The 26,615-nt window shown below is 42.5% G+C and overlaps 1 protein-coding gene across 3 annotated transcripts in view; it reads left to right on the plus strand.

Moving 5' to 3' along the window:
* Positions 1-26,615, plus strand: part of met (MET proto-oncogene, receptor tyrosine kinase) — a 126,231-nt gene that overhangs the window by 60,830 nt on the left and 38,786 nt on the right. For all 3 annotated transcript variants that reach the window (XM_061720920.1, XM_061720922.1, XM_061720921.1), the window contains exons 6-10: positions 4,091-4,248; positions 5,290-5,419; positions 8,016-8,152; positions 8,439-8,603; positions 10,718-10,817. In XM_061720920.1, coding sequence (XP_061576904.1) covers positions 4,091-4,248; positions 5,290-5,419; positions 8,016-8,152; positions 8,439-8,603; positions 10,718-10,817 — 690 coding nt within the window. The remainder of the gene's footprint in view (positions 1-4,090; positions 4,249-5,289; positions 5,420-8,015; positions 8,153-8,438; positions 8,604-10,717; positions 10,818-26,615) is intronic.

The following is a 26,615-nucleotide window of genomic DNA, read 5'->3' on the forward strand; positions in this document are numbered from 1 at the left end:
GATGAACCTCAGGGGTCTGGGGGCTTCATAGGAAACTATTAGATCAACAAGGGCTGTGCGATTAATCGATTTTAAATCTAAATCGGATTTATTAATCAAGACGATGTTAAATAAAGGAAAATCGGAAAATCGATTTTCCTTTTTTGCAGCTGGCTGCATTACAGACGGAGCTCGTCTAGTCATCTTTGTTTGGTCAAGAAAATTGTAAATGTTGTCACTTTACTAAACTCAAGGAGGATTTACAGTATCTTTCAATTGCACTTCATTCCCAATAGGGAAATTTGTTTGCTATTTTTCTTTAAAAATAAAGATAAAATATTTGAAACAATTTATTCCATTGTCTTTTGTAGTTTTACCAAAAAAATCGAAATCGAAAATCGGGTTTTCAGAGAAAAAAATCGGGATTTTATTTTTGTCCAAAATCGCCCAGCCCTAAGATCAACCATGTATTTTGGTCCAAGACCATTCAGTGCTTTGTAGACCAGCAGTAAAATTTAAACTCTATCCTTTGACTCACTAGAAGCCAGTGTAGTGATTTCATGACCGGTGTAACATGGTCCAGTTTCCTGGTGTTTGTAAGGACTCTGGCGGCAGCGTTCTGGATCAGCTGCAGCTGCCTGATAGATTTCTTGTTAAGGCCTGTAAAGATGCCATTGCAATAATCCAACCTACTAAAAAATGAATGCATAAATAAGTTTTTCCATGTCTTGTTTAGACAGAAACCCCTTAATTCTAGCAATGTTTTTCAGGTGGTACTAGGCAGATTTAGTGCAGTTATCATCCTGAGCCGCAGACATGATACCGTCCAGATCAGGATGGAAATATTCAACCTAATCGTTCCAGGCGGATGAAGGAAGGGTTCACGGCAGACGTTTACCGAGTCCGGCCGACTCCCCCAGTTATCCACGTTTAGACACAGTTCAAACCGTCTTTCCTTTCTCCGCCTGCCAAAAACATCTGGCGTAACCCGCCTGATCTGCATGGGTTTGGACTCGTAGGACATAAGAAGGTGATTCCTGACAGGCAGACGTTTCACAGCTGCACTTCCGACTCAACACCGCTGTTATGATGGAGGCTTCTGCTGATCCAGTGAGCCCGGTTTCCATTATCTCCAACTTTACTGCTCCACCTCACGCAGCTTGACCGTCTTCCTATGAAGAAATGAGTAACATCGGCCTCCGCGGCATTAGATGCCTCACAGAAAAGGTTTTCAGGACCTTGTTCTTGGTAGAGACTGAGAAAGGTACAATACCACCTGTAGCTCTGACTCAAATAAAGATGTCAATAAAAATCGGATTCAGTTCATTCCATATTTCATAAAACCCATATTTTATTCAAAACTGAACATATATGGTATTCAATTCTTTGTGGTACAAAGTAATACTCTTGTTAAGGCTAGCATAGAATGAATGCGCATGACGTCACAGATGCAACTTCACAGCGGGTTTCGCCCACTGAGTGGCAGAAAAACTGAGTGGCAGCGTAAACTTTCAGTTTGAGCAACTGGCAACATCTAAAATGGGAAAGAGCTGTTGTGCGATCGACTGTACTCATAGATTTAGCAAGAAATCGGAGTTATCGTTTTACAGACTGCCGAAAAATAAGCTTAAGAGAGACAAATGGATCGTTGCAATTCACAGAAACAACTGGATTCCAGACACCAAAACGTGGATTTGCGGTTCCCATTTTGTATCAGGTAATGTTGGATTTTTGCGTAGCTAACGTTAAACGGTCAAATCATAAAGTTCGGTGTCCTCATCACTTTAATTTCTACAACAAATCCTGCCTTGAAGTCGGACCAAGCGTCAGGACTTTTTTCTTCAGGTAACTGTACGGGTCACTGTCAAGTCCCACCGCCTTTAATTTAAGCCGATAATCAGCTGTTATCCCGTCTTCTCCACTAGTTGCAGCTGTTTTTGCTGATGTTTTGCCACTCAGTGGGAGTAAGGGGGCTGGTCCAGTGGGGAAGTGACGTCAATGCAGACCCTCTATAGGGAGTTTTGCATTGTCTTGCTGAAATATACAAGGTCTTCCCTGAAATGGGAGCATATGTTCCTCGGAAACCCGTACGTACCTTTCTGCATGGATGTTTTCTTCCCAGATGTGCTGGCTACACCCGCCTCCCGTCGGAGGTGCAGGCTTTGGGACTGGTTGCCGTGGTTTCCACAAAGAATTTAAAATTTTCAATCCATCTGACCGCAGGACAGTTTTTACTCTTCACGCCAGGATTTTTCAGAAGTCGTCCTGAACACATGCCGTGATTTCCATCCCAGAATCGAGTCTGTTTCTGTGCGGCGCTGTCTGAGGGCCGGTAGACCAGCAGCAGACCCATTTTCAGCCTCGGCCCACATGCACTGACTCCTCGAGAGTCTTCCAATGATAGCATGAACTGTGCATGATGACATAACTGCATTTAGATTTTAAGGATGCTGAGGAACATCTGTTCACGATTAACCTCATTAATTGCAAGATGTTGCAAGGTGTTAATATTTACCGCTGCCTTCTCTTCCAGCCCTTTGTTACCGCTGCTCGCGCCAGCGTTTCTCGGTCTCACCTTCGACATTTAATTTGTTTTCATCGGCCTAAAGTGAATAAAATAGGAGTTTAAGAGATTTGGAAATCATTGCCTTTATTACAAATCAAGAAAAAGGCAGTCGGATATTAAAAGTCTTACAATCTTTCATTCTTTCAGGGTGCATTCACACTTGGTCGTTGTTGATTTTTGAACCAGGCAGAAAATGACGTGTTTTGTTTGTGCATTTGGTGTTCGTGTTTGCTTTTCAACATCGAACGGGAGAAAAACAAACCAACAGGAGACAACTGGAAAAAGTCACAACCTGGTCGGACACTTTGAAAACGGGCCGAGACCCAACTCTGGTACCCCTTTTCCACCAAACCGGTTCCAGAGCTAGTTCTGGTTCACAACTCGTTCAACTTGCAAACCAGCTGAGAACCAGTTTGCTTTTTCATAGCTTGCATGCTAAGGGGAGCCACGTCATTACGTCACTGCATTGGCGCGAAAGTTGCAGCAACAACCAGGTATCTGCTCTAATAGGACTTGGTCCACGTAGCTCCTCCACGGACCACATCTCTAAAAGACAGGTTGTCTCCTCCCCAGACCCATGATGCTTTGCTGCATCCAGATTCATTCTTATTTGAAAATGTCTCCGTCTCCCAGTCTTGCTGTTGCCGTTGGTCTTAATAACTCCGCCCCCTCCGCTTACGTAAGCGGTTCTTTCCTCTAGACCAGCAAACAGTTGGTGCTACCTTGGAACCGGTTTTTCCAGCCTGGAGCCAGTTCTTTGTTAGTGGAAACAGAAAGCCCGGTTCCAAACACAGCACTGGCCCAAAACCAGAACCAGAACCAGAACCTAACCAGCCCTGGAACCGGTTTGCTGGAAAAGGGGTATCTGTAAACCGCACCACCATGGCAACCATGACCACGCCCGCCGATAGGGGGCGACAAACGGGTCTGTTGTCCCGGGCCCAGGGTAGGGGGGGGGGCCCCAGAACTGGGCCCTCATTAAATTATGGAATCATTTTTCAAAATGTTTCAAAATATGCCTATTTGTGGAAAAAATATGTAGTATTTGAGTCACATAAAAGCTTGTTATTTGTTTTCTTCCTAATTTCCCTTGTGGTCAAGAACCCCCAACACAAAAATGGTTTGGCCGCTGATCAAAATTTGATGTTATCATTTAATTCAACCATTAGAATGGTCAAAATGTCCGGTCAGCACAAGTCCGGTGCTCAGAAAAGAAGAGAAAAGAGAAGAAGAGAAGAAGAAAATGGAGGCCTCAGAGATTCTCTACACAAATATTTAAAAAAAAGGTGGTGACAGTGAAGCTGGAATTAATAAAGTCAGCGTAGAGCAAGGTAAGAAACAGCGCAGCCAATCCGGGCGCAGGGGGGCCCATCTTAGATTATTTTGTCCCGGGCCCAGGCAAGACTGTCAGCTGGCCTGACCACAACCATAACCGAGCCACTTTGAATGCACCTGAAGTCTTGAAAGAAATGAAATCACCGTTTCTTTTTCACGTCAGGTTCTGAGCTTCTTGGGATTGTGCTTGTCTCTTCTGCATGTCGCCAGGTCTTTCCCGCCTCCGGACCGGTGCGAGGCTCCACGACTCTGACCATTTGCGGGCAGAACTTTGGCTTCGACAAGACGGAGAACTTCAAGGTGTCACTGGTGACCGTGGAAGTGGCGGGCGTTCCCTGCAAGCTGCCCCGACAAGAGAACATCAACAGGTATTAGTGCATGTGGGCTCGTCTCGGAGGGGGGGGGCACCGCTCAAGATTGTGTGCACGTGTTTGTTTGCCACAAGTAAGAGTTTCACTGGTTAAAATAATAATAAATAAAAATTGTCAAAGCAGACGACGCATGATGGATGAGCAAAGTGAGATCTGTTCCAAAGAATCTGAAGTATTAACTAATTATAGCCCAACTGCACTTTATAGGTTGAGTTACACTCCCTGAAAGGGATAGTTTTTTTAGCCTTTTATTTTCCTCCATATGAGGTTAGACATAATTACATGGAACATTTAACTGACCAATGCACTTCTTGTACAATGTTTGTGACGCATATGGTTCATTGTTTTACATTGAGCTGCTTAAAAAAACATTGGCATAAAGCAGCATATTTGCCCTTTTTCATGTTGTCAACAGTATTAAAAACATAAAAAAAATACCTTAAGGTAATTTAGAACAGCAAAAAATGAGTGAATAAATGTGTGAATTAATATGCGATTAATCGCGAGTCAACTATGGACAACATGCGATTAATCGCGATTAAAAAAATGAATAGTTTGACAGCCCTAATGAAAAGCCGCCTCTGAAAGGCAGCAGCAGACGACCCGTGTTGAGTGGCGGGTGATAAAAGTCACCCGTTCACTGGCGTCTTACAGAGGAGCAGTTTTAACAGCGGTTATTGTGTCGGGGAAAGAATGTTAAGAACCCCCCCCCCCAACCCAACCCCTCACATTTTTTTCTGCAGTCTGCCACATTCAACACATGACTGCCTTAACTGAAAAATTGCTGGGAAAAAGAGGAAAGAAAGTCACTGAATCCCAACTCTCCACTCTCCCAAATCCACTGGGAACGTCCAGCAGCCCTTCTAGCTCCAAACAAAGGGGGGCTGGGGCTGGGGGGGGTTAAAAAACACTGCCCACTCAATCCCGCATGAATATTGAGTCTTTGTGCAGCGCTGCCGGGCACTGCGTGGTCATTGAATTAGGATAAACGCTGGGAGCCGTGGCGGGGGATAATGCCTGGTCTGTGTCGTCTTGAAGGGGGGCCGGCTGTAGCTGGACTGAGATGCAGTGTTCCCCGACCTTCACCGGGAACTTCACCCCGTCAGGACACGCGGTGAAGGTCTCCAGTGGCCACAAGGTGGCCGCCATGGAGGGCTTCACGTTCGTGGTAAGGATCGCAGCCTCTCGTCTCCTTCGCTCACATTTGCATGAAGATGTGAAGTTTCCCACGTTTGGTCACATTTCAGACTCATTTCTACACTAGACTTGTAGTCAAGACACTACCAAGACCAGAGAGTATCAAGACCAGGGGTCGGCAACCCAAAATGTTGAAAGAGCCGTATTGGACCAAAAACACAAAAAACAAATATGTCTGGAGCCGCAAAAAATTAAAAGTCTTGTATCAGAATTAGAATGAAGGCAACACATGCTGCATGTTTCTATATTAGTTATAACTGGGGGAAGATTTCTTTTTTTTATTATGCATTTCGAGAAAAAAGTCGAAATGTCGAGAAAAAAAGTATAAACTTTGAGAAAAAAGTCGAAATGTCGAGAAAAAAGTAAAAATTTCGAGAGAAAAGTCGAAATGTCGGGATTAATAATGAAGTACAATTTCGAGAAAGAAATCGAAATGTTGAGAAAAAAGTTGAAATGTCGAGAAAAAAGTCGAAATGTCGAGGAAATAGTCAAAATTTCGTGAAAATTGTCGAGAAAAACGTCAAAATTTCGAGAACAAAGTCGAAATGTCGAGAAAAAAGTCAAAATTTCGAGAAAAAAGTTGAAATGTCGAGAAAAAAGTCGAAATGTCACGAAAAAAGTCAAAATTTCGAGAAAAAAGTTGAAATGTCGAGATTAAAAAGGAAAGGAATATGGAAGAAAAAAGGAAAAAAACAAGAAAAAAAGAAGAAAGGAGAAGAAAAAGAAAAAAAAGAAAAAGAAGAAAGAAGAAGAAAAAAGGAAAAAAAAGGTCAAACATTTTTGAAAAAGGTCCAGGAGCCAATAGGGCGGCGCTAAAGAGCCGCATGCGGCTCTAGAGCCGCGGGTTGCCGACCCCTGATCAAGACCAAGACTAGTTCAGCTCAAGACCAAGACCAAAAACAAACCTAGTCATTTCCTGATCCTGCGTGATTGTAGAACATCAGCTCCATCCTGGTTCAGCTAGTTTCCATATGAGGTTTATTCAACTGCAGCACAATAACACAGAGAAGTGGATGATGATGTTTTTGTGATCAACTTTTTATTTATTTTTCATTTATATATATAGAGAAGCATCCCCACAGTCCAGGGAGAGAAAAAAAAACAACAAAAAACCACCTGCTCAGATGCTTCTTCCCCCTTCCTTCCCACACCCTCCCACTCCCACCAACCCACTCCACCCCAAACCCCATACCCCCCCCAAATAATGGATCCAAATGCAGAGAGCCAAAAAAAACAAAAAAAAAAAACAGAACACACAAAACAAAAACAACAGCAGCAACAAAACACAAAGCACGTACACCACTCCCAACCCCCTCCCCTTGCCATCCAGGAATCCCATGACATTCCCATTCATTAAAAATAAGCCATTCTAAACATAAAACCAAACAGACAAAGATCATGTAAACCATAGACGAGTTGGACCACAAACATTCATAACCTCTCAGAAATTTTCTCTAATAGATTTGACCAGCAATGGATATTTGGTGATTTGGCATGATGTAGGCGAGCTGTAGAAAGCTCAAGCTGTGCAATATCCCGGTAAGCAAAAAGCCATTCCCTCACCGACAGTGCATGTGGTGGTTTCCAGCGACAGGCTATCATTCTTTTAGCGGCTGTAACACCAGCCAACAATAGACGCTTGTTGTTTATGGTTAGTTTTAGAGATGAGGTGTCATTAAGTAAAAGCAAAGCTTTGAGTGAGGAATGGCCTTTCCAGTTAAGTTAGACATGATACACGAGACATTATTCCAAAAACTATTTACCTCCGGACACTGTCAAAAAAGTGGATGATGATGTTGATCTCACTATAAATGTTTCCATCCATCAGCTGAGATCAGATCTGTGTGGCGACTGCACTACCGCTATTTCTACACTATTGGAGGATTGACTCCAGTGCTTTTAAGGATTGACACGACTACTAACTAGTCCCAAAGTCCTCTAGCAGAATAACAAGCCTGAGTGAAACAAATATTTTTAAAATAAGTCTGGAGCAATGAAACGTCAAAAACTTCCATCCACGCAGTGTGCATGGAACATTAAAAAACTACATATCTACCTTTAAAACCGCCCTACCATCTTCATGTATCAGCATTTCGAGTCATGTGCAATAACTATTGGATACATTTGTGTAGCATCGTTTTCCTTTAGCATCTCTTTGTTTTATTAATCTTTTTTATTTATTTATTTATTTTTTTAATCTTTTATTCTTATATATTTATATTTTACCAACCTTACTTTTATTTTGTCTTCATTTATCTATATAAGGACCAGCAACTCGGATAAAGCACCTGTAATTTCATTGTGTATGAACAATGACAAAGAATCTTGAATCTTGAACAAATATTAAGTTAAAGGGCCTGTTTTTGTCAGATTTTCTTTAGTTAATGTTAGTAAATGATTATACATTATTACTTTAGCCATTCTTGGTCTTTTGTTGTTTAACGGAGCAGATTAATATGATACTGTCCAAGACCACGATGGCCTGCAGCCGTACATCCTCACATGTCCTCATCATTCGTACATAGCAGAGCATTTCAACGTTCTTCAGCGTTCTTCTCTGTGTCTAGGACCCCGTGATTGACGAGATCTTCCCCACGTTCGGCCCAAAGTCTGGAAACACCATGCTGACCATCCGGGGATCCTTCCTGGACACTGGAAACAAGCAGGAGGTGACGGTGGGGAAGGGAGCCTGCAAGATCCAGAGGTCAGTACTGAAAACCGCTAAAACGCTGCTTCTCTTCTTCTTCTTGGAAATCGAACTGATAATCTTAGACAAAGTGCTTTGTTGGACTTATTCTAATGTCCCTCCTTAGTTTACTTCGAACATTCATTTCCTCTTGTTTTCTTATTGTCCTAATCTTCCCGCTCCAGCGGGAGCGATTGTGTGGTTGACTAATGTAATAGAAGCTCCTGTATAGACCCTTGTTGTACGCACCAAAAACAACAGTATATTCTGTGTGTTTCCCCCCGATTCTTCTCTCCATCATCAGCCTGTCGTCCACCATGCTGACCTGCAAGACGCCTCCGCACGCCGTCCCGTCGGAGCAGCCGGTGAGGCTGACGGTGGACTCGGTGGAGCGCTACGCCCCGACGCTGTTCACCTACAACCAGGACCCCATCATCGACAGCGTGCAGCCCTCGCGCTCCTTCGTCAGGTGAGAGTCACATGACATCCTGGATCCCACCAATGTTGATGTGCTTCTCAGATTTAATGAACTCCATATGTATTATAACCCGAAACGATCTGATCAGCTTTGTCTTGCTGAAAAATGCAACACCTTCGCTGAAAAAGGCGGGAGCATTAGGGCTGGGGATCCATTCAAATGTCAAGAATTGATTCGATTCCAATTCTTAAGATTCAGAATCGATTATCAAGATTTGATTCGATCTGATTTGATTCGATTCCGATATTGATTTGGGTTAGTGTTATTAAAACAGTTTATTGAGCTGTTGCATGAATTATATGACTGTAGTTATGCAACATATTAATACTAGTATTATATTGAGATTCAACAGCAAGTATAGTCAGCTAATGATGCTGTAAGGACCAATCACCTCCCAGAATGCTGATAGAACTACTTTCAGAAACATCATGTGGCAGAATTATCAAACAGATCCAGGGAGGAAACAGAGGCGGATGAAATAATTTTTATTTTTTCCCACATTCCGTTTAAATTTTTTCCATTTTTGCTGTATTTCGGAGACAATTTGGTTTTTAGCATTTTATGCAAATGTGACCCCTACACAGTATATAAAGTAATGAAATATAGACAATTTATGCAATTATAAGTGAAAACTTTAATGTTTTCATACCTGAAACATATTTAAAGGCAAAAACATGGCAGTAGTTATTCCGGTTTCCAAAAAAACATTCCTTTTTTGGGCATAAACAAAAAAATACCAAAAGTTGTAATGTAATGATGAAAGAAAATCGATCTTTAGACATACGAATTGATTTTTAGGAATTAATATGAGAATCGATTTAGAATCGGAAAATTGATTTTTTTTCAACACAGGCCTAGGGAGCATATGTCCTTTTAGCATTGTTTGTTTTTATTTTCATAGGCACCATCACCCCACTTACCCCCCATCATCAGACACATTTAATCCGGAGGATGTTGCATCCGTGGTTTTGATTTGTCTGCATCTGTCCATCTTAAATGAGCTTTTGTCCGGAGTCTGCAACTTTTATGGTTCATGTTCAAATATGGGTTGTTCTCTCTGCACGACGGCTTAAACCTGCATTTGTTCATAGACATTCAGAAGTTCTCCTGAAGGCCTCAAGACCTGAGGATCATCAGCATCTGTTAAAAATAAGGGTGCACGATAAATATCGATCTGATATTTATTGTGCCGATATCAGGAATTATGACGTCATATCAATAAATCCGATAATATTAAAAATAGCTCAGATATCCGATAATAAAAGTTGCAGTACAGATTGCACAGTTTTTCTTCCATCTGTTTTGTCTCCAGGTGTAAACAAACCACAGGTGAATCTAAATTTAAAAAAATAATAAATATGAATATGTTATTGGTTATCGGTATTGATCTTAAGAAGCAGGAAGTTATCGGTATCTGCTTGGAAAAAAAACCCACATATGGTGCATCCCTAGTTAATAAGTTTTGGTTTTATTCCAAACGTACAGAGATTTCTTCAATTTATCAAACTCTTTTGATAATAATCATGTACGCGATATTCAAAGCCTTAATTTCTTAGAGTTTCTCTCAATGTCTGTTTTTAAGTTACTTACCTTTCCTGCCTTTTGCTGCCGGACTCTTTTCAGAAAAGAAAATTGGTGCAATCAAATTTACGATGAGCTTATTTACATTTTATTTACATGAAATGAAATGTCTCATTTTCGACATTTGATATCTTTCTATATCCCACCGTCGAAAAAATATGGGTTTCTAAGATTTGCAAACCATTGCATTCTGTTTTTAAATGTTAATTTCATGCAGCAACTTCATGTGAAAGCGAGCGAAAGCGTCTGTGGTATCAGGAGTTTCAGCATCGCTCCTCGTAGACGTCACCTCATCTAAACCTGAGCTCTTGTTCGTCTCCTCACCCAAAAGGATCCACAAGAAACGGAGAGGGGGATTTTGTGGATGATCCGAGACAGATTCATGCTTGAGTTTTACAGGAGTAGGAAACGAGTGGGAGGTGACGAGTGACTGAACTGCTAACGCTAGCAGCAGGTCCCTCCCGCTGGGATTCTCCTGTGTCTGGTGCTAACGCCGCGCTGCGCTCTCGTCCCCCTCACTGTAGCGGAGGCTGCACCGTATCGGCTCACGGCTTCTTCCTCCAGTCGGGCCTCCAGCCCCAGATGGTTCTCACCACCGGCCAGGACGCTGTAGTCTTCCACGTGGTCAGTAAAACACACACACACACACACACACACACACACACACACACACACACACACACTACATATAAAACAGAGACATCACTCATTTATGTTACGGGATTAAACTTTCAGCCCTCTTTGAAAGATGCTTCCCTCTTTTCTGTGGGAACTATTTTAAATGCTTTTGCAAACATTTCATGCAGAGTTGATGTGATTCTGCCTCGTATAAAGACGGGCTGCGCACAAAATCATATGTTCGCTGAGACGCTCGGGCACAAACGAGCACTTTCTCCTCACAGCAGGATAAAACTATAGACTTGTAGTCAAGGCCGAGACCAAGACCAGAGAATATCAAGACCAAGACTAGTTCAGCTCAGGGCCGAGACAAAAAACAAACCTAGTAATTTCCTGATCCTGCGTGATTGTAGAACATCAGTTCCATCCTGGTTCAGCTAGTTTCCATATGAGGTTTATTCAACTGCAGCACAATAACACAGCGAAGTGGATGATGATGTTGAACTCACTATAAATGTTTCCATCCATCAGCTGAGATCAGATATGTGTGGCGACTGCACTTGTTCTGGTTTTGATAGTTCCTGTTTTATTTTGAAGCCGTGTCTTTGTGTTTGAGTTCTGTCTTGACTTCCGTGTGTCCCATCTGCCCTGATTGTCCGCACCTGTGTCTCGTTAACCCCTCTGGGTATGTCTGGTCCTTTTCCCGCTGGTCCGTACTGTTTTCTCCCTCCATGTTTCAGGTCTGTTTTTTTCTTCTGCTCTCGTGTTTGTTTGTTTAACCCTGCTCAGCAGTGCTTTTGGTTTGCTTTTTTGAGGGTAAATCACCCTTTTTCAAACTCCTGCTCCCCTGAGGCCACGTTTACACACTTTGTATTTACAAAAATGGATATTTCGTCCTCTACGTTTTGAAAGGTACCATCATTTACACGAACCCGCATAAATACGCTGTTAAGGTGCTATGAGCAGCCAGACCTACAGGGGGCAGTGTAACGAGAAGCATAAAGTCATGCTAGCCAATCGGAATCCTGGAAAAAAACATCAACAAATGACACGAGTAACTTCCAGTTACTTCCAAGATGAACGAGAGTCTTTTGTTTGGAGTGACAGAGAAGTTGAGTTACTTTTAAGTGTGACTTTAGAATATAAAACATAAAAATATTGACGATGGCCAAACAAATTGTAAACGGGTCGCACAAATGACGCTGGTGACGTTTCTGTCTTATAATGTGACGTTCTGTATGCTAAATGTCCATTTCTCTCTGTTTCCAAGCAAACGTGAAGATGGAGTTTTTGCAAATCTCCACTTTGGCTGGAGTTTTCAGAACTGATCGTTTTTGGTCACTTTGAGCTTCATTTTCGTGTAAAACGCATGAAAACACTACCGTTTTTGCTACGTGTAAACGGGCCTGAGTCTGGGTCCTAACCAACCACTTCCTGACTGCACTACCGCTATTTCTACACTATTGGAGGATTGACATGACTATTAACTAGTCCCAAAGTCATGTAACAGAATAACCAGCCCCCAACAACACCGGTCTCGAGAACTACAAGTCTAGTAAACTGATTAAAAGCTGGTTTAAATAACAACAGGGTTCAATCATGATTCTGTTCACAGTTCTGACGCTAAGACTCAACACAAGCATCCCTGGGCCTCAGCCTCCAACATGCCCAGGTCCTGCAGATGGATGCTTGGGGGGGGTACCAAAGTAGTAGTCCCCACATTAACTGTTATTACTATTAATTAACTAAGTAAGCACCAAACAGATGCTAACGAAAAAACTGCTTTTGATTAGTTTTAGTGGATTTTGGCAAAATTTTATTTCAAACATATTCTCATTTTTCATTATTTTACTCTTATTTATTATTTCATTGTATTCTTTTATTTTGTACTCATGCTATTTACTTTATCTTTGTAATATATGCCTTTTATCCAGCTGTTTTTAACTGTGCTTGGTCAACCTCGGTGGTTTTAAACTCTTCTATATAAATACAGATTGAGTTGAGTTGAGACGACTCCAGAGTTGCAGCATTAACGATATTCCTCCTCCTGTTTAAAAGGAAATTACTTGTTACAGTTTTACTTTTATTTGCAAAGTGAGTCACGATGTGCCGTAAAATACACAGACGGAGCGAGCAGGAGCCAGAGGGGATGCTGGGCCGCCTGAACCCGCTCTGGAGTAGATTTGACCTTTTTTAAACGCCATTTAGCAGCTAATGACACGTACGCATGTTTTTATTTTAACTCTTTTCCCGGGTTCGCCGGGTTCCTACAGCGAAATGTTTTGTTCCACTTATTGATTTGGGTCGGATCCACCTCCCGACACAACCCTCCACATCCACACAGCCTCAGATAGGAAACACGCTTACGGCTCAGTTACGGCGCCGACAGGTGCTACATACACCAGACCCGTCCCTCAGCTCATGAAACTGGGCCAAACGAGGGTTTTGGCATGTGGCGTATGAGCCAGATGTGAGTCAGGTGTTGAGAAGAGGAACTAGGCAGAGTTTGTTTCAGTCACCTGAAGTCAAGGGCGAATGAAGGTGAGAGAAACCTGCAGACTTCAAGCAGGAGGCGTAAGGAAAAGGGGCGTTGTGGGTTTCGGTGGTCAGCCCAGGGATATCCAGGCACATGGAGGTCGACCGCATGAGAGAAATGTCAATATTTTAGTTTAAACACTTGTCAGAAGAGGCGTTTCCTTCCTCGTCTCCTCTGAGGAGCCACCAGCTGTAAAAGTGAAACCCTGAATGATGCTGCTGCTTTGTTTCAACACTGCTGTCACCGACTCTGCTGTTGCTGTACGTAGTTACAGGAAGAAGTGAAAATTAGATTTGATTTGGTGCTTTGGAGAAGGACGTCTTCGCCTCCTTATCTTCGCCTCAACTGTCTGCCGTCCGTCCAGCAGCTGTTCAAACATCACAAACAAACCGCCGCTTTAATCTTCCCGCTTTTTCCAGCGACGTCGGAAACACAAACAGGAATGTGTGAAAATCATAAAAAAAAGTTTATCCCTGACTTAGTTCCTGAGTTCAGATGCAGCTTCTCACATCCCGGGTCTTTTGTTCGGGGATAAAAAGGTCCATTTGTAATATCACATGTTGTACGGCGGACGAGGAGGGGAAATAAACATTTCACTACCTCGGAGTCACGCGGATGGTTTTCTCATCACTCGCGCTCACCCCTCCGCAAACAGTTTAGAGCAGAGAGAGATTTCCTGACAATGGAAAAGAGCCGCAGCTTCAGCGAGACACGAGAGGAGAGGAAATGGAAAACCCACCGTCTGATGTGTGGGATCCAGCTGTCACCTCCGACTCAAGTACAGTAGCAGAGGCGGCCCCTTCGGGGCGCCCCGGCTCCCGGCACGCCCGCGGGGAGAACCAGGCATCGTCTGGGCCAGACCGCCTGGATCTGCTTTAGATTATACAACCCGACACTCGCCGCGCTTTCAGCAGGCCCTAAACATCTCTGGAATTGATGTCTCTCAATTATAAAAGCCCTCAAAAGGGTTTTAAATGCACATAAAATGTGATTCTGGTCATAAGTCAAAGGCAATTGAGCTTTTTTTCTGGATCGACGGTGATCATGAGGACAAGTGTCGCCTCAGCTGTAATCATGCAGAAGGTGTTAAACTGTGCAGTTTTTAACATACTTATTCTCACATTTTATTGATATTACACTCACAGACATAATTATTGTCTTGAAACTCTTTTAATTAGGTTTTATCATACTTTGTAGCAAACTTATTACCAGGTTAGAATAGGTGAAGCAAAAATAAAACACTTTTACACTGCAAAAACTCATGTTGTTAAATGTACGTTACGTTGTACGTTAACAAAGCCTTCGTTTCAAGAAAATTTGAGGACCATTTTATTCTTTTTTGCTAGTTTTAAGAATTATAGACAATACAATTTTCTTGTCACATTTGCAGCAATATATTTCTGCTGAAAATGAGCCAATTTTAACAAGATTTAGGGTGTTTTTGCAGTGTAGAGTGCAAAAATCTCTTTGATTCATGCCGTGAAAACCTAAAGACGGTAGAAATCCAGCCAAAAACAGCTTAACAGTTGTTGCACCGAGACTGATTTTAGTTTAGAGGAACAGACTTTCCAAGTTTGTTTTTTTTTAGCACATTTTGGCACTTTTAGCTACTTTCAATATCGAGGTTATTCAGCAAACAAGCTTGCTTTGATTTATTTATACAGTACAGACCAAAAGTTTGGACACACTTGCGCATTTGTTTGAATGAGGTGTGTCCAAACTTTTGGTGTGTACTGTACGTTACTAAATGTATGAATTCTCTTCAAATATGACAGTTTATCTGTATCCTGTGTGGCGCTCCGTGGCTCGATTCCTTCGGCGGTGTCTCAGAAGTTGATAGATTAAGCTGACGGACACCTCCGTGAACCTTTCAAGGCCAAAACCACATCACTTGGGTTGCAGTCCAATCAGAACCAGGAGGGGAATATCTTCTCAAGATGCTGACCTGGTATTTCGAGCTTTTGCTCCCACGACCAACAGAAACTGTCTGACAGATAAAAAAAATGATTGTGATTTAACACACAGACTTGGGATTAGAGGGACCCTAGACTCTAGGAGTCTAGTTTTTCACTGGGAAAAAGGTAAGAACGGATTCAGACTTCTATTTTTCTGCTCTTGTTCTTCGATGGGCTTTTATTGTGAAGTGTGGATTCATACAAGTGTAACAACTGTTGACGGCTTTATGTGGCGTCGCTGTTATTATTATATTATTTTAGGATTAGAGGGTTGTGACATTTTTCAACATTTCTTTTTTGCAAAGAGCCAGAATATCATTTATTCAAGATAAAATTACAAGGAACAGGACTAAAAGCTGAGTAAATTCCATTCATGTACAAGTAGGGAGTGATATTTTCAACATAACACAATCATTGACTTGAGAGAATAAAATCAGGCCTATGGAGCGTGACGTAGTTGACCCAGTTTTCCCAGTATGAGGTGAATTTCTCCAATTTATGATTAATAAATGCCGTTATCTTCTCCATTTTATAAATGTCCATTGTAATTTCCATCCATACCTTTAATGTTGGGCTCTCCTGTGATAACCATTTCCTTGTAATAGTCTTTTTACAGGCCACTAGCAGGATATTCATTAAATGTTATCTCTTTTTGGCCAGTCCTGAGGTATGTGTCCAAAAAACATGGTCCGCCAAAATAAAAGCATAGAAAATTACAAATAAATGCCTGACGCGCAGAACACATGGTCTTACTCTCGAGGGATATTTCGCATTTGAAGATATCCTGTAGGGCTTTGTGTATCTCTTTCCAGTAATTCTTTATAACAGGGCAGTTCCAGAAAACAGTTTCAGACATTTTTCAACATTTCAGATCGATTTTGTTTGTAATTCTGATTGTTTTAAACAAATAAATGGCGTCCAAATTATTTCTCTTTTGGAAATTAGAAAAAGATAAGATGTCTTTGAACCGGTCTGGTTCTGTCTTAGCAGAGATTTCATCCTGGAGCCAGAAAAGTCCAAAAGCAACACTGATCAAACCCCACCGGCAGGGTTCCCTCTGTGCCGACACGGCTCGGGTTTTACCGCAGCTGCTGATGAAACGATACCCCCGTTTCTCTCCTTAAACTAAAGAGAGGAATAAGCGCCATGAAATAATCCCGCTTTGTGGAAGCTGAGCTGAACTTTTTTCTGCTTTCTCCGCCATCGTAACGACATACGAGCATCTTGAACACGCTGGAATATGTTTCCCGTTGAGTCACACGCCAGACAGCTCGCCGTAGTGCTCGGGTCTCATTGTGTTTGTGCGATGTTTGCCTTCGGGAGGCGGTTCGAGGACAAGCAGTGCTTTGTAACGATGCAATCTGTCATCCGGCGGCGCACGTCGCTGCAGGTTCAGCGGATGATAAAGACACTCGGCAAACACACACTAATGGACGACACTTCTATCTCCAGTCTTAGTGAAGGAATCTCCTGTTAAATCCTCTCTCACACACACACACGCATGCATGTGCACACACACACCGAAGGCCGCCCCCTGCAGCGTCTCATCTTTCAGTTTCCCTTTCCCAGGTCGTTGACCTGTGTTCAGGTCAGAGCCTGATGGCTCTCAGGGGACTTCAGGCTTCATTATACACAACCAATAACAGCAGGCGGAGGCCGAACGCCCTGAAATCAGGTTCACGGTCAGAAGAAGTGAGGATTATACCCCTCCAGCTGTTCCTACCGTTGCACATCTCATCGATTAATCTCCACGGCGGGCGAATATTGCAGCACCTGGACGCTTTCAGGTGGGAACGTTTGCATCTGTGGATCTGAGGCGGCACGTTTGGTCGGGATAACGGTCAACAAAACCAGTTAACTACACAGAGTAAACACAGTTTAGCTTTAATATATTACAGCAAGGACCCTGGTGGCGCTAGCTGCGTGATAGCTGCTGTACTGCACAACCGTCCCCGGGTTTTCTCTTCTGTGGCATCTTGTCCTTTGAATTTAGTGAATTTTTGCTTTTTTTAGTTTACATGTACACTGTATATCTCTCAAGGCATTGATATGGTGGCCGAGACCCGCCATTGCTGAAAATAAAAGTAACGCTGCAAACAGAAACAAACGCCGCTGCAAATAAAATAAACGCTTAGCAAATAAAATAAACGCTGCAAACAAATAGAAACGCTGCTGCAAATAAAATAAACGCTTAGCAAATAAAATAAACGCTGCAAACAAATAGAAACGCAGCTGCAAATAAAAGAAACGCTGAAAATATAAAGAAACCCTGCTTCAAATAAAATAAAAAACGACGCAAATAAAAAAGCCACAACGGAAGTGAATTACCCGGGGCTGTTTTTGCCGATGCACCGGTGTTTTTATGTGAGAGGTGTTGTTGTTTTTGTTGTTTTTATCATTAATAATAATGCCAAGAATAATCTAAAGCGTGGGTAACAATAGTTATTTGTATGAATGTGAAGTTGAAGCTGTGTGTGGTGGTCAGGGACTTCTCCTCTCACGTAAAAAACACCGGTGCATCAGCAAAAATAGTCCCCGGTAATTCACTTCTGTTGTGGCTTTTTTTATTTGCGTCGTTTTATTTTCAGCAGCGTTTCTTTTTATTTGCAGCGTTTCTTTAATTTGCAGCTGCGTTTGTTTCTGTTTGCAGCGTTACTTTTATTTTCAGCAATGGCGGGTCTCGGCCACCGTACATTGACGCCTCGGTGACAGATATTCCTCTGTACATCCTGTCCATGTAGCAAATTAATGATAAATCTTTAAGTCTTGTGTATGTGTTCTTCCACAAGGTAAATTTAGCAGGAAATGGAGCAAAAAGAGAATATTTGAGTTTTTTTACGTTAACTTCACACTTGATTTATGTTACAGTTATTAAACTGTGATGTTAGTTTCTTATAAAAAATGAGGTTTGAAGTTGTGGTTTTGACATTCGTGAAAGCTCTTTAGCATTTACTTTTCCCGTCATCGTCTCCTGCCTGTCGGAATATCCGAGTACCAAGTTGGAAGCTTCAACTGGAACGCCCCCAGACCGGGAGTTCCCATCAGTCAAAGCCACGCCTACCCCGACTTCAGAACCCGACTCAGCTGCTTTTACATCATCAGTAGATGAGTTGCTACGTTGTTCGTATTAATTAAATACTGCTTGGAACACTGTTTTAAATTATTGGTGCTAATAATGGCTAGCAGCGGCAACAGCTAGCTTGTGTAGAAAGTTTAACTTTCTAACTTTGCGACTGCTACGAAGTTCCGATCTCCAGTGTCCGAATTTGATGGGACATATTTTCTCCCCATCATCAGACGTAACCTTCCACATGCTCAAGCTAATGATGGTTAGCACACCGCTGTGTGATAGCTTGGTCCTAGCAACTACATTTACATGGCGAATAAGAGTTTTGCACGCAATAGCACCTGTAGACCGCACGCAGGCGAGTGTAATGCGGTGTTCCATTTACCTCGGAACTCGGAACTCGGAACTGGGAATGACGTCACAGCCGAGTTATCAGCGTTCCAGTTACAAAGTAGGTAAACAAGTTTGTAGTTCGCATATACCACATGAAAAATGTAAATGACACTATAGCAGCATATATATGCCGAACAATACTTGTTTACGACTGATTTAGTGTGACCAAAACTAGAATGAAGTGCTACGAATTTTTACAGAGCTCTCTTCTACTGTTTACAACCGGGGCAGCCATCTTGGAATGTGAACTCGGGGGTGGTGAAGACTCTCCCACTTTCCCAGTGGGAAATCCCACTTCGAGAGGCGTTCCAGTTGAAAAATTCAACTGGGAACTGGGAAATCCCCACTTCCGAGGACAAATGGAACGTGGCATAAATCCACGGTTACCTTAAGTGAGGTTGGTTTGATCGGGATTGCGGACACTGAGCATTTTGCTTGCAGATTTAATGCAGGGCGACATCTTTATGGGCGACACAAACGGTTTGGTAGCTGAACCTATCTATCTATCTATCTATCTATCTATCTATCTATCTATCTATCTATCTATCTATCTATCTATCTATCTATCTATCTATCTATCTATCTATCTATCTATCTATCTATCTATCTATCTATCTATCTATCTATCTATCTATCTATCTATCTATCTATCTATCTATCTATCTATCTATCTATCTATCAAAAAACTGACTTGTGAGCGTTTCTGGTGTTTACACTTCAGGTGGTTTAAGCCGTTGGAGGTTGATTGTTTTCCTTCCTGCTGGCATGATCATAGTTATATAGTTGTGGACATATTTGCATAAAAACTGTACCATTGTTGTTGGTCCAACACAGAAATGATCAAGTGGAGGTGCCCTAGAAACCGCATGGTGCCTGACAACCCCCCTCCGCCGGTCTTACTGAGTCTGAAACCCAAGAACCCTGTGGTCCGGCTCATGTTCTGGACGTGTCTGGAGGTTGCAACCAAACGTGCCGGCTGTAATTTCACCTGTAACCTCTGATTAGAGTCAGTCTGGGTTCTACCTGGGGCTGCAGTTCAGACGCTTTACAGCATGAGAGTCAAGGTCCCAACGTTTCTGGGGATTGATGCTTTCTCCTCGGGAAGTCGAGGCATCAGAACGAGAGGAGCCAAAGGCAAAGGAGGTGCTTCTTAAATCAATAAATATTAGGGAAAAGTGTCTCACCTAAATTCTTTAAAGTTTCTTACTTCCCCTAAACCAAACAGAGAAAGATGATCTAATGTTTGTGTGACTGACAGCATGTGGGGAAGTGAACTAAGCCCCGGCCCAGGGCCTTTAGGAGCGACACAGCCCTGAGGCTGTTGGAGTTACGCAAAGAAAGCACTAGTCAAGGGTCTCTGGGTCTGAGGTAGTGATGCACCGATTGTTCGGTAACCGAAATTGTTCGGCCGAAAATGGCAAAAAAACACTTTCGGTGTTCGGTGGAATAAGTGGGAAAAAAACCGAACAATTAATAACGGCGTTGTAATATAAGGAAATAGACTGGCCGCTCCCGTAATGGTTGCGCACCAATCGTTGGCCAACCAAAAACTAACCACATAAGAATTTTACCTAACATTCACCAGCAGGTGGAACCAAAACAACATAAATCAATCTATTACTGGTGCGTTTAGATGACGAAATCAAACAGCGAAGAGCGTGGAGTGAAGTGGTGCGGTGCAAACATGTCAGCAGTGTGGAAGTATTTTAGAGTGGCAAAGAATAATACAAGAATGGCTGTTTGCAATGAATGTTCTGCTCAAATATCTAGAGGGGGCACATCTGCAAAGTCTTTCAGCACTACAAGTTTGATTTATCATTTGAAATGATAAAAAACCCTGAGCGCTTTAATGCATTTTTATTGTTTTAAGGCCTATGTTACAATGTTCAGTCAGTTAAGCCTAACGTAAGCTCAAAGATGGCCAAAAAATGTATTTTGCTAATTTATTTATTTATTGTTTTTTATGTTCAACAAATGTTTTCTACATTGTAATTTTGTAAAAGATTTTTTTCTTTTAAAAGCATGCCTAAATCAAATTTATTTGATTCGTGCAATGGTGAAAAAATTGGCAAAATAAATGAAAAACTGCGAAGAACCATGTTCGGTATTGTTCGGTATTCGGCCAAGTGTTTATTATTATTTTCGGTTTCGGTTTCGGCCACAAATTTTCATTTCGGTGCATCACTAGTCTGAGGAGTCAACAAACAAACACTAGGGCAGGTTGTCCCAGACTGGACCAGAGGTCTGGTTCGGTCGTACTGACAGGTGGGCCAAAGGTAGGGGGGACTCCTGAGGACAGGTACGGCGAGGAATCACAGACGGAAACACAAAGTTGAAGGCAGCAACCATGAATGGCTTCAAGATGAGCAAAAGACGGCATGTCAAAATGAACCTTTGACCCAGTAGATTTCTCAATTTAAACTTGGCCAAGAGACTCGGTAGGAATGGCAAAATCAAATCTTTGTAGCGAGAGTATGAAGCAAAAGGCTTTTGTAAAAAAAAAAAAAAAAAAAAAAAGTATCATTACTAATGATTTAGGAAGGAATTATGTCCCGTAGGGCCACAGCTGTCGCTTGTTAAATTCCTTCCCGTAAATGGGATGAGTTAGTGCTCAGCCCGGGACGGGACAGTATAAGTGTCCTTTTGTGTTAACCCTTCAAGATACCGGCGAGGATCTTTCACAGGCGGACATCCCAGAGGTTTCCATCGCTAGCGTAATGTGAGCCGGTCTGTCCGCCCCCAGAGCTCTGTAAATACACCGATATGAGCGCCGGGTCTTCAGAGGTTGAAAGATGATGTATGCCGTCTACAAATGCCCCCAGAATCAGAAGGACAACAAGGAAGGAATGGCTGCCCAAGAACCCCAGCAATGGTTGGAGGGTCTGGGCTGGGGGAAAGCGTTAAGAAAAACAGCCAGACTTGATATCTGCCCCCCAGATCTGCAGTAAAGCCTGGTCTCGGCCAATCTCAGCTTTCCCACAAACATGAAAGAGATCTCTGTCACGATCCGTCGTGAAACGCTGGCATAGTTACAAAGTCGAAAGGTCCCATATATATGCAGGAAAAAAAAAAAGGATCTGTGAATTTTCACATTGCTGTCGCACATGGAGCAGATTTCACGATGCCAGTTTGGCTTCACGGGGGCTGCACTTTTACTAGAGGCCTCGCCATGGCCAGGCACCTGTTGCCGGGACTCACAAACTGGTTTGTTTCGTGTCAGGATCCTCTTCCTATCTTCTCCCAGAAGGCTAAATCCTTCCAGCTGACACCTGAAAGCCTCCTGAAGCTTCTTTCCTTTCCCATGCCCACCACAGCCGGGGGCCGCCACAGGGCAGGAAGTCACCCAAAGTGAATGAGTAACGGGGTTTTTGTTGTTTTTATTTTCCTCGGGTCATCAGTCAAGGTGCTCCAGAGCACCGAGTGGTTCGCGTAGAGCTTTTCATTGGAGTCTTTATATTTTGACCTCACTTGAAGAGTTACTCATTGGGTTAAGAGGTGTTTACCGCTGTTAAATGGTTATAACCTCCTTTTCAGCCTGTTGGAGCAATTATTCCTCAATAACAGAAAGAAATGAGAGAAAACCTGCCATTAGCCAAGTTGTAAAAATCTTGTATCAATTTTTCTTTCAGAATCTCGAAAACATAAATTTCATTAAAGAAACAGAAGGCAAACAAAAAAAAAAAAACCAAGCAGCAGCAGGTATGAAGGCATTTGATAAGCCTGGAAATAAAGGAATTATTTAGTTTCTGTCGTGTTTAGATTTTGATATAGTGAATTATTCATTATACATCATTTCTATGTCCTTAGTGTGATAAAGGAAAACTAAGTATACCATGTTAAAAGTTATATTATAAACACATTGATGTGATTTAAAGCTGCTAGGATCCAGGGGGTGGGTGGGTAATGTCTGGGGTTATGATTTTATTTTCATTAATTAATTTATTTATTTTTGCTCTTAATTTATGTGTTAATTTTGCATTGTTATACTTAATAATATGGGCATTACTTTTTTATTTTTTTGTTTTTCGTTTTTCTTTTTTTGTTTTGTATTTGTTTTTTTTTGTTATTACATTGATCTATTCATTTTTTGTTGTTATGTATTGGTGTTTTTTTGCACCATGTTGTTTTTTCAGAAAAAGGAAAAAAAGAAATAAAAATTTGATCACAAAAAAAAGAAACATAAGGCATCACTATTAAAAGAAAATAAAAAAGCACATTTAAATGTGTCAAATACTGCCTTTTCCTGTGGGAAGCCCCGAGAGGCTCCAAACTCCAAACGATGATTTTCTGGCTGAAGCTGGATTACTCTGGATCGTTTTAGGCCCCGTTTGTACAAGTGTGCGGCGTCTTTATGATTATTTTACTGCTCCCAATAAATATAGACCTTCCCCAAACTCCATTCGTAAATAACAGATTTGTTTAGTGTTCATGGTTATTGCGTCCTTCAGAATACCGCCGGCAGACGAGCCAGCATCTGTTTCTCAGCCACAAATAGATCTTTTTCTCTTTCTCACGTCAGAACAGCGAGGCGCCAGCATTGATCATCCTCTGTGTTTCCTGGCCTACATTTACATGTGGGGGCCCCCTATGAGCTAAAATGAGCTGCAAAGTGAGTTCCACGTACTGTAGGTTCGTCCATCAAGTCCCAACCTACGTTTTTTTCTCATGAGAGAGACCTCCATGTTGAGGTACCGTTTATTCCACTTGTATCCGTCACGGCCTCCACGTCCCCAAGAAGCCTTTTACGCCATATGGGATAACGTTTGAAAGTGGTCTAGTTTGGCTTTTCCACTAAACCAGAGCCAGTTCTGGTGCTGGTTCACAACTCAGCTGAGAACCGGTTTGTTTCATCCACGTACTGTAGCAACTCCATGGATCATATCACTAAAAGACAAGTCGTCTCCTCTTCAGACCACTGGTCCTTTGCTCCATATTAAATCGTCGCTTATTTAAAAATGTCACTTGTCTCCCAGTCCTCCTATTACCGTTGGCCTTAACATGCCAAGGCAAGTTTATTTGTATAGCACAATTCAACACGAGGTAATTCAAAGTGCTTTACATCAACATTAAAATAGGCAAGACACAATTAAACAGTAAATAACAAATAAAATGATAAGAAAATAGGTAAAATAATAAAAAACACAAGTTGTTAAAAAGAAAGGTAGTAGAGTCCAGCAGGTACATCTTATTCTTACAATGGCAAAAATGCCGTTTCTATACGGTCAAAACGTACAAAGAGCGGGTCAAATACAGTATTACAAAAATAATCTGTAACAATTCGTACGGTGAAATTAAACCAATTTGACAATTCTATGCCACAATGCCTGCATTCAGGGCTTATCCATCACCAGTGTAACTTTGCGTGGTTTTCAAAAATCATAAGTATTTAATTTAAGAGTACACTTAAAGGAGCTTGAGGCAGGATTTATGAAAAAAATTTGTATACGTTTTAAGTTTTCTAGTAATAATGTCAGATGAAGCGTTCCAAACCAAAAAGAATGAGCCCTCTAGTGTATCTCTCCGTTGCCTTGAACAGGCTGTGTGTGCTGCAAAATGTGATGCAATGCTGGGGCCGAATTTCCCGCGCTGTCCTGCGGATGTGACGTCACATGACGCTGCATGTGTGCCCCCCCCGTCTCCCGTGCCGGCTTCGCTGTTGGCTGCAGTACCCCCAACGGCCGTCGTGGCGAAGGGTGGCGCTAGAGAGTCTCATTTCTTAAAAGGAGCCTCATGCTCCTTTAAATACCAAAATAAAATGAAACAACTCCTCCCCCCTCCGCTTACGTAAGCGGTTCTTTCCTCTAAACCAGCAAAGAGTTGGTGCTACTTTGGAACCGGGTTTTCTGTCCCGGAGCCAGTTCTTTGTCAGTGGAAACAGAAAGCCCGGTTCCAAACTCAGCACTGGCCCAGAACCAGAACCAGCCCTGGAACCGGTTTGGTGGTAAAGGGGTATAAGAGGCTCTGCCGTACGCTGTAGATCAGTAGTTTCCAATCCAGGTCTTCGGAGGCCTGACCTCTGCATGTTCTGGATGCTTCTGCGCTCCAACACTCCATCAGGTTATCATTAAGGTCCGCAGAGGTCTTTAAATGTTTCCTTTAGAGCAGTGAGATGCTTGGCCCCGAGGACCTGGAACACAATGATGCTAATAGATGGATATTAATGATGCCAGCGGATTATCCAGGCACCTGCCGAGTATTTGATCACTCTTTCCCAAACAGATGTTCTTGCCAACTTCAGATATCTCAATATGATCCATTCCCTCAGATTCCAGTCGTAGCTGCCCCATGTGAGCGATATCAAGCATACTCTGGGATTTGTCACGTTGCTCCAAATTTCCCAGATGTATCCTGCAAAGGCAGCTGGATTCTTATTAGATTTGCATCATCAAAGTCAACAAGATGAAGAAAAGCCATCTGGTCAAGGCAGTAGTTTTGTTTCTGGCGTAAAGGCGCTGCAGATGGGACGGGTCTGTTGTGTCAGCTATGGTGGTGAGGTGGCGGCTTCTCTCTGCAGATAAGACGTTTTATCTTCCCTGGATTCTGTTGAAACAGATATTTGAAACGTCACTTTTGGAAAAAACCCTTTTTAAAGATGCTCTCCTGGAGAAAAGCGTTGCATTTTAATGCAAATCTCCACGTTCCTCCTGGAGTTTGTTCATCGCAAGACTTGCAGCTTGTGATCGTGGTGACTTTGGTGGCGTCTAACTTCATCAATTTAACCAGTATGACCAAAGTACTCACTATACATGGACACAGGCAGATGTGACCTAATTCAATTATGTTCATATTTATAGCGTCTATTCCAACAACTAAATACAGCCCTTTTCTATACAATTACAGTGAAATCCAATTATATTGCATAATTTCGCCTTTTTTTTTTTCATAATTTCCGCTTTGGGGATGAATAAAGTAGTATTCAGTTCTGGTCTATTGTCTTCAAACTGAAACCAAACAATTCCTATTGTATTCACTTCATAAAAACGTATGTTTTTAAGTGAAAGAGTTTAAAATACATTATACACTGATACAGGCATCGCAAGCAAAAGGGGAAATTATGTAATTTAGCTTCAAATCAATCAATGACACGGTCGACTGAGAGACTTTAAACCCAGGCAGAGGAAGCCTGCCGTGGCGTAAATCATCCTCGATTTGACCGGCACCTTCTGTCCGTACGTGGGAGCTCCGTGCACGACATTTACCGACGTTTACCACTAATGATCCTCCGGGGGGATGGCTGCTTCTCTCATCACCCCACAGTAAACCTCTCAGCCCGCTGGCCGCCCTGCTCACCCAGCGATTGTATTTACAGCTGCTCCCGACATATAGCCCCGCACCTCCTATCCCCCCCCGAACGAGGAGACACGGACCGAACAATGAAACATGACTGAGGTTTCCTCTCATTCACTGGACATTTGTCCTCCGTCGCTGCACCCATCGGGTGTTGCGCTGCAGTCCGGTTCTGGCGGTTCCCTGTGGGTTCCGTGCATCTGGACGCCTACGGCTCGCTGGGGAGCCGCGTTGGCGAGTCCACGAGGAAGTGTCAGCCACACTTCAGCAGAGCCGCTGCTACCGCAGCTCTCCAGGGACGCAGATATTCATCACAGCTGGAAGTCTGGAAGTCGGACCTCAGCCACTCCGTCAAGTCCTTTTCAATATAACACACATCGCAAGGGAGTTTTTTAAAATCGCGTCCTCACGGCTTCGTTTCCTCTCAGCGTGGACAGAAGTGCTCAGTCCAGTTTTTATTTTTTTCCTCAAATGGAAAATTATATGGAAATTTGAACAGAGAACATTTGAAGTCAAATGAGACGAAGCGTGTTTTACATACGACTGACAGCCGGTTGATATTATCA

This window comes from Cololabis saira, chromosome 5 (assembly GCF_033807715.1).
Source record: "Cololabis saira isolate AMF1-May2022 chromosome 5, fColSai1.1, whole genome shotgun sequence".
NCBI classification, from domain to species: domain Eukaryota; kingdom Metazoa; phylum Chordata; class Actinopteri; order Beloniformes; family Belonidae; genus Cololabis; species Cololabis saira.